Source organism: Rhinatrema bivittatum, chromosome 16 (assembly GCF_901001135.1).
Source record: "Rhinatrema bivittatum chromosome 16, aRhiBiv1.1, whole genome shotgun sequence".
In the NCBI taxonomy this organism is placed as follows: domain Eukaryota; kingdom Metazoa; phylum Chordata; class Amphibia; order Gymnophiona; family Rhinatrematidae; genus Rhinatrema; species Rhinatrema bivittatum.
The window spans coordinates 11,613,295-11,622,281 of record NC_042630.1 but is presented as its reverse complement, the minus strand read 5'-3'; the positions used below and the strand labels follow the sequence as shown (position 1 = coordinate 11,622,281).

Sequence of the window (8,987 nt, the reverse complement as noted above, 5' to 3'; positions counted from 1 at the left end):
AACTCTTTAGGGTCTCCTGACACGGACCCATGTTTTGCCCGAAGGCTGCATCAGGAAGGACAAGTTAAACACTTTGAAACTGAAACATAAATAATACATGTATAAGAATTCATAAAGATATGACCAAAACGAATGGTAGACAATTTCAAAATTGTGCCGATGAAATATACCTTAGATGCAAAGTAACATTCATAAAGTTGACAAGTCAAGGAGAGCGGACGGGAAAGACAAAACACAGCGTTTAAAGGGAAACACGGGTCCACGTCGTGGAACCCTAAAGAGAACTGTTATGTTTGACAATCGAGCAATGGAGTTGCCGCTTTGAATAAAAAGAAATTTCTACACAAAATTATTAAGTTTTTGGACCTCTTAAATTTCTCTGCATCTTCTTTGGCATTTGATAAAAACTTTCCTGACAGAGCCCCAGCAGACCAAATGAATGGACATTGTATCTTCTTTTCTTTCAGAGTAGCTATGATTTTGCTGATTGTGATGTTTTGTTTTTGTTTTTATGTTGTTTTAAATTGTGTAAGCCACCTTGAGCTATGTGAGGGTCGGTGTATAAGAAAGATAAATAAATAAACAAACAAACTTAGACCAGTGACCATAGTGGTAAGCAATAACCTTTCTATGAGTGGCTAGTGAACGCCTCGTGAATGCTGGTGAAAAGCTTTCCTTGATATCCTGATGAAATCCACTCAGTAAATTTTGATGAACAACTCTGAATTTTCTCCAATTTAATATTGGCAAGATATTAAGTCGCAGGAACCAAACATTTACAGAAAAGGAGTATTTTCTGCTTTTCTGTAAACTTTTGGGACTCCTCAAGAATTAACGCTTGCTCCAGGGAAGGCATTAATTCTTGAGAATAAAAATGTGTGCATTAGGAGTAATCATTTTTTTGCATGGAGGGGTAATAGCTAATAGCCTCAGCAACATGAATTTACATGTGAAGATCGCTATTAGCCTCGTGCTCGATTGGATGTGCGTTTTGGACAACTTAACCCTTATTTTTCATCAAGGGTTATGGACGTGTATCCAAAACGCATGTCCAATCGTGCATTGAGCCATGCGTTGGCTGCCGCACACAATATTGCATTGGCCCAAATGTTCGCTTTTCTTTTCCAATATTATTCACACGGATGATAGTCAAATCTGCTTTGCGGTAATTGCCTTCCATTTGAATCCAGGAATCATTTACATAATAAACACTTCTAATTCTCCACTAAAATAGTATGGATTTCACCAGTCAATGGGTGGGGCAGTCTGAAGGCTTTTGCAGATGCCCACAGAAAATTACCAATCAATGTAGTGTCTCCTTATTGTTCAGAGATTTCCACAAAAAATGTGCATATTTTTAGTGCTCTTTTAAGTATAAACCAGAAAATTCTGAAAATTTCAACAAACTCAAGCCAGTCTGAAATTTACCTGGTTTCAGTCTGAGCTGAGATTATTTGCATAACTGTACCTAATATGCAATAGGGATGTGCAGAAGGACGCGAAAAGTTGCATTCGGGATTTGTATTCATCGGGGGCAGATATGTTGCATTCGGCAAGGGGGCCCCCGATATGTACATGCGTTAATTCTTATTTGTTTCCTGGCTAAAATTTAATTAAGTATAACCCTCCACCCTCCTGACCCTCCCAACACTTACCAAAACTCCCTGGTAGTCCAGCGGGGGGGTCAGGAGCCATCTCCTGCACTGACACCCTCGGTTGCCGGTATTCACAATGGCGCCGATAGCCTTTGACCTTCTATGTCACAGGGGCTACCGGTGCCATTGGTCAGCCCTTGTCACATGGTAGGAGCAATGGATGGCCGGAGCAATCTTGTGCTCCTACCATGTGACAGGGGCTGACCAATGGCACTGGTAGCCCCTGTGACATAGTGAGGGCAAACATTATCGGTGCATTTTGATTACTGGCAGCCGACGGCCAGAGTGCAGGAGATAGATCCCGGACCCCCACTGGACCACCAGGGACTTTTGGCAAGTCTTGGCGACCTTCCTGACCTGCACAAGACTTGCCAGAAGTCCCTGGTGGTCTAGTGGGGGTCCGGGAATGATCTCCTGCACGCGGGCCGTCGGCTGCCAGTAATCAAAATGGCACCGATAGCGTTTGCCCTCACTATGTCACAGGGGCTACCGGTGCCAGTATTCAAAATGGCTGCTGATAGCCTTTGCCCTTAACATGTCACAGGGGCTGACCATGGCCGACCGTGGCTGCCCTACCCAGTTCATATCTGCCTTTAGCTTTTTATTGTAAACAGCCGTTTTTGATTTTCAAAAGCATTCTGCAATTTGTTCAAATCATTAGACATTGTTTTTCTTTGCATGCTCGCTGCCATCCCTCCCTTTCCTCTACACCCTTTCAGGACTCACTCCTACATACATACACATACACTGGAGAATTCCTGCTCCATCCAAAGCCATTTATCAACCTTTCCATCACTGACATATCTGTCTCTTAGTGGCGTGCATGGAAAAGAAACCTTTCATTTTATTTCATTTTTCCTTTCATTTTGTATTCATTTCATTTTAGTGCATGATAAATGGTCTCTTTAGCGTGCTAAAATGAGAAAATAAAATGACATTTTGTTGTTTGTTTTGCATCATTTTGAAAGGGAAAGAACACAAAAAAAATAAGAAATGTCATTCTAATCTCCGTATGGCTGTATGGCCGGCGCCATTTTGCAATACGGCCCGAGTGCAGGAGGTCGCTCCCGGACCGCCGCTGGACTTTTGGCAAGTCTTGTGGGGGTCAGGAGGCCCCACTCCCCAAGCTGGCCAAAAGTCCCTGGGGGTCCAGCGGGGGTCCGGGAGCGATCTCCTGCGCTCGTGACGTTGGGGGACAGGAACCAAAATGGCGCCGGCGCTACCTTTGCCTGACAGGGCAAAGGTAGCGCCGGCGCCATTTCTATTAACGCAGCCGTGGCCTGAGAGTGGAAGATCACACCGGGACCCCCCCACTGGACCCCAGGTAATTTAAAACATTTTGGAGGGGTTCCGGAGGGTGGGGGATTTATTTTAAAGGGTCGGGGTGGGTTTTAGGGTTGTTTTAGTGTGCCGGTTTTCCCGCCCTCCCCCTTCCCCTCCCCCAATTTACAATTTTTGACGATAAATCAAGGGAATTCCTATTGTATCGCGCCACTGACGATTTTTGACGATTTAAAATATATCAGACGATATTTTAAATCATCAAAAATTGATTCACATCCCTAATGTCTGTACCATATTGTGCCATGCAACAAACCGATATGTAATGCAACATATTTATGTAAGGATACTGAATATGGAAGGAACTGTCTTCATGTCTCCAGTTGATAGTATAATCAGGAGGCAAAGTTTGTAATGAATAGAAACATAACAGCAAAAAAAGACCATTTGGCCCATCTAGTCTGCCCATCTATCCAAATTATTAAGCCTTTACAATTCCCATCACTTCTGCTAGAGATGCCCTTCATTTATCACGTGCTTGCTTGAATTCAGATACCGTTTTTGCCTCCACCACCTCCTCTGAGACACTGTCTCATGCATCCTCTATCCTGTCTGTAAAGAATTGTTTCCTAAGATTACACCTGAGTCTACCCCCTTTCAACCTCATCACATAACGTCTTCATTCTAGAGCCCCCTTTCTATTGTAAATGTTTTACCTCCTGTGCCTGCAAACCTTTGTGATATTTAAATGTCTCTATCATCATATCTCCCCTATCTTGCCTTTCCTCTATGTTTAGATCTTTTAGTCTATCCCCATATGCTTTAGAACAAAGATCATTGATCATTTTAGTAACCACCCTCTGGGACTGACTCCAACCAGTTTATATCCTTTTGAAGCTGTGGTCTCCAAAACTATACACAGTATTCCAAAAGAGATCTCACCAAGGATATATAAAGGGACAATATCATCTCTCTTTTTCTACTGACATTCCTCTTCCTGCATATACATTACAAAAATGAATGTACATGTCATATTTTATTCTCCTGATCTAAACACACCCAGAGTAATATCCTTATTTAAGCATAGCTAAAAATATATGTGCTGCTTGGAAGACATTTTCAGTCAACACCCAAGTATATCACTATTAAATCCAATATATGGCTTTGACAAATTGCCTCTATATTATGCATCTTTTTGCAAAAAAAGGGGCATTGGAAAATTATTAAACACAGAGGGTAAAAGCTTTTTTTTATTATTTTGTGCTTAACAATTTCTATGTTCTTTCCTTTAAGAGAACAAATTCTCCCCCTTAAAGACAACGTTACTACTCAATGCTTTCCAAAGTGCTCCCTTGACTTCATTGTTCCTCAGAGTGTAGATGAAGGGGTTTAAGAGAGGGGCAAAAGCAACATAGAAAACAGATACAGCTTTATCCAATTCTAAAGAATCCCTGGAGTTTGGCCTCACATACATAAATAAGACTGTTCCATAATACACAAGAACCACAGTGAGATGGGATCCGCAGGTAGAGAAAGCCTTCTTGCGCCCCAAGGTGGAAGGAATTTTTAATACAGTGAATATGATATTGGAGTAAGACACCAAAGTGAAAATAATACTACTAAACATTACAGTACAAGCCGCAATAAAAAAATATATTTTTATCAAGGTCGTGTCTGTACAGGAAAGTTTCAGAAGAGGGGAAATATCACAAAAGAAATGATCAATTTTATTTGAATCACAAAATTCCAAACCACAAAGGAAAATTATCAGCAGCAAAGTACCCAGGAGGCTGAAAACCCAACAGATAGCAACCAGGAAACCACAAAACTGTGGGGTCATGATGGTGCTGTAACGCAGAGGGTTACATATGGCTAAATACCGATCATAGGCCATCACTGCCAGAAGATAATTTTCTGTACTTCCCATTACAAAGAAGAAATAGCACTGGGCTATGCAGCCAGGAACAGAGATTGATTTAGAACTGACTAGAAAGTCCTGCAGCATTTTAGGGACTGTACAAGAAACATACCAGATTTCCATGATAGAGAAATTAACCAGGAAGAAGTACATTGGGGTGTGAAGCCGACTGTTTGTCTTCACAAGTATAATTATAACCATGTTCCCTCCCACGGTTAGGAGATAGACAAGCAAAAATATCCCAAAAAGAAGATATTGTATCTTTTGGCCAATAGGAAATCCAAGGAGAATGAATTTAGTCACCAAAGTCCGATTGTCTTTTCTCATCACTTCTCTTTGTTTGTCCTTCAAGGAAAAAAACCCCAAACCAATTAAATGAGATAGAAACAGAAAATGAGACCACAGAAAAACACCATACAGCCAATCTTGTCTGCCTATCCACACCAAGTCTTTAATGTATTTCATGTTAATGTGTATTTTGAAGTTAATGTGTTAATAGGATGGAAAGTTTACTTATTTTATACCTTGCAAGAAATCAATTACTTGGAATATATATATATATTTTCAATGAAATAAGGTTAAGAATATTAGAAATATAATTTACATAGAAACATACAAATCACAGCAGAAAAGGATCCACCCAGTTTGCCCAGTAAGCTTATCTCAGTATCTGCCAATTACGCCCATGTTAATTTGTTCCCTATACCGTATAAGTCAGGGCCCATGTTGGTGGCTGACTGAATCCAGTTCCCCTTTTCCCACTGCCTTTGAAACAGAGAGCAATGATGGAGTTGCATTAACAGTATCAAGTCTTATGTGTTAAGCATTATATGATAATTCTGAGTCACACAACAAAATATACTGCATTGATCATTTATGACTATAGACATGTAGCCAACAAGAGAAATAAATTTCAAATCCAAAGCTAAACTATTTCATCAAGGATGAATGTTCATTAGTATGACAGATATCAAATTGATAAAACTGACTTTACCATACCTTCTTTGTAATGCAACCTGTAATTTCCTTCTATATTTTGGCAATATTTTCCACATTAAGGACTGGATTTTCTAAGGTCGCAGACCTTAGAAAATCCTGCGGTAACGGGGGTGGGGGGCGAAGCGGGGGGCTGGCCTGCGAAAACCGGCAGCGATCACACCAGCGCGGTGTAATTGCTGCCGGCTTTTGCGCCCAATAGCGCCACAGTGCTATTGGGCTTGCTCCTGGCAGCGATAAGGTAACCTAACTTTTCGCCGTCAGCGAAATCTTGGTGGAGTCCGCCCCGACGCCGCCCCGACTCCTCCCTTCTGGTGCGGACTCCTCCCCTATTTAGGTATCGCACGCAAGAAGGGACTTTTCGCGTGCGATACCTTTGGAAAATGACCCCCTAAGTTAGTCCAGTAAAAAGATGACCTCTACTATTTGTTTGTTGACCTTTATTTTCCTTTGATGAAAAAGCTAAAAATAGGATAGAAAAGAATGTGATCTCAGTATACTACTTACATTAGTCTCTGTCAGATGGTGGGTATTAACCACTCCTTAGCTTCCAATAGCAAGATTCTGTGAATAAGAATGCACTACACTGTTTCATTAAGAGTGAATTAGGAGGCTGATAGCTGATTGACTTTTATCTTGTCTTTGGTTTCAGGGAAGCAGATTGAATAGCTCCAGCTCACAATGATTCATTTACTAGCTTAAACTTAGCTCACACCTTTTCATTGGTAGCTCAAGACAAGATACATTCAGGTACAGTAAGTATTTCCATTCTGCAAAGGGCTTACAACATAGGTTTCTGAGGCAATGGAGAGTGAAGTAACTTGCCCAAGGTCACAAGGAGTCGGAGTTGAACCTTGCCTTCCCTGGTTCTTAGCCTGCTGCTCTAATCACTAAGTTATTCCCATCACTTTATGCTGGGTGAGTGCATATATTTAATGGAGTTGCAGATACTCAGGGGGGAATTATTACCCAAACAGAATCCCCGGAGTTCAGACTTCTGTGATTTCTCTTGTTTACATTGTATAAACCATAGGATGTGGTTATTAAATGTGGCAGTGAGTGGATCAGTCTCATTAGTGAAACACAAAATGCTTTCAGCCATATTTTAGGAGACATACACAGGACTGACATCATGTTCAATGCCAAGGTGCTACCTTAGCAAAATGGAAAAATCTTGCAAACATTGCTTTCTTCATAGCACATTGAGTTCCATATTAAAATAACTTGTTGAGCGAGTACGATAATTGAGTAAATTTATCCATTCATCTTTATTCAGATATTCAGCAGCACTTAGGATAAAAGATCCTCTGAGTATCCAATCTAAAGTTAACCATACAAAGTTGCTTGGCGAACTTTAGGCATGCTATTTGGCTGGTCAGAGATAACTGAGTAACTTCGGCCAGCCAATGCTGAACATCAGTGCTGAGTGGCTAAACCTTGATAGAGTTCCATTGGCTACCAACAGGCTAAGGGCAAAGTTCAAACAATGATATGTAAGGCACAACAGAATAATGGTCCACTCCACATTACTTAAAAGATGTCCTGGCCCCTTATGTATCTGTCCGGACTTTATGGTCTTCCAACCAAGAGAAACTGAAAGTTCCTCTGGTAAAAGAATGCCAGCTGCAAAATGACTTGACATAGGGCATTTGCCTGTACTGGGTCTGTTCTTTGGAAACTTTTACCATTTACCTTAAGACTAGAACATGATATGAAGAAATTCAGTAAAAGTCTGAAAATGATAATTTTAAATGAGGCCTATTCAGTGATTACAAATTGTTGGGAAGTTTAAGAATAGATGGTTATTGCTTTGGAACTTTGGATGCTTTTACCCTTTTTATATAGTAAATGATTTAAGGTTTACAATTGTTTAAATGTGTAACTGATGATTAAAACACATGATTGATATTAATTGAGAAAGGTGGAATATACTTTTTTAAAATAAATAAATTAATTAATAAAGTGAGTTTACTGGAAATAATCCCTGTGCCACCTTGTTTTATCTGGTTAAATTTTATACCGGCAACATTTTGCTTGGTCATTGATGATGGCAGTGGTAGTGGATAGGGGGCAAGAAATTGAAACAGCAAGTTTTGTCTGGGTAACTCCCAAAGTTAGCTGGGCAAACCTTTGGAAACCTATTATCTCACTGTAGTTTTGCATCTTGAAGAGCACTACAGTCCTGAATAACTGGGAATATAGGATCTAATGGACAAGTAGACAGTTTTGATCCTCGGGAGGATCTTCTCTATCTTTTTGGAGGAGATTGACCTGAACTCACGATACTAGGAGTTGAATTGGTCAGGTAGAAGTTGTAAGAAGTGAATTTAGGATACTTCTGTTGTTTGAAAATGCAGTAAAAAATGGAGTGTATAGTTTGAATATTTTCCATGAATAATTCAGCAAAGTTATTAGCTGAAGAGACAAAGGTTATGTAGTGTTAGGTACTGGAGAGCTTGTCTTACAAGATTCTGGATGATTCTTTGCTAGTTCAAGTTGTCTGTAAACAGTATTTTTTTCTATTTTGTTCTCCGCTTAGGATGAGAATTATAAATATATCCCACAACAATCGTACTCTCTCCTATGAAAAAAGTTCTTAAGAACTAACTACTTGTGCAAATAATTTTTAAACATGAAAAATAATTTTTAAACATGAAAAATAATTGGAGAAAAAGAGGTAAGTTTCATATTCAGGGTGCTCACCTCCGCGGCATAGCGACCTTCTTGAGGTCTAATCATTAACTTGCCTCCTTCCTCCTTTATATGTTATTTTTATTAATTCAAAAACAATTTTTTAAATATTTTTCTGTATGTTAATTTTTCTAAAAATCAAATATTATCTCCACCTTACATATTAGGATGATTTAAATCTTTGTACGTGTCCAAAAAAATTTTTTGAACACTTCTGTTTAATGTCCCGTTTCTTTGTCTCTATGTTCAGGGGGAATTATTTGAATTAATTTTAATAATGTAAACTTCTTCTCGTAGTAAATCTTCTGTATATAATAACGCCAAACTCTCACACTTTAAATTCATGGACGCTCAACTCTTGCTCTTTAAGTAACCACTACCAACAATAAAACAGAATGTTAACTTATCTCCAGACACAGCTGCGTTTCGAAAATTTGTTCTTCCTT

At 39.6% G+C, this 8,987-nt stretch overlaps 1 protein-coding gene across 1 annotated transcript; it reads right to left on the bottom strand.

Annotated features, from left to right (window-relative positions):
* Nucleotides 1–4,224: 4,224 nt before the first annotated feature.
* LOC115077281 (olfactory receptor 6F1-like) lies at nucleotides 4,225–5,181 on the bottom strand. Its single transcript, XM_029579568.1, has one exon. The coding sequence runs from the start codon at nucleotides 5,179–5,181 to the stop codon at nucleotides 4,225–4,227; it is 957 nt and encodes a 318-aa protein (XP_029435428.1).
* Nucleotides 5,182–8,987: the final 3,806 nt, after the last annotated feature.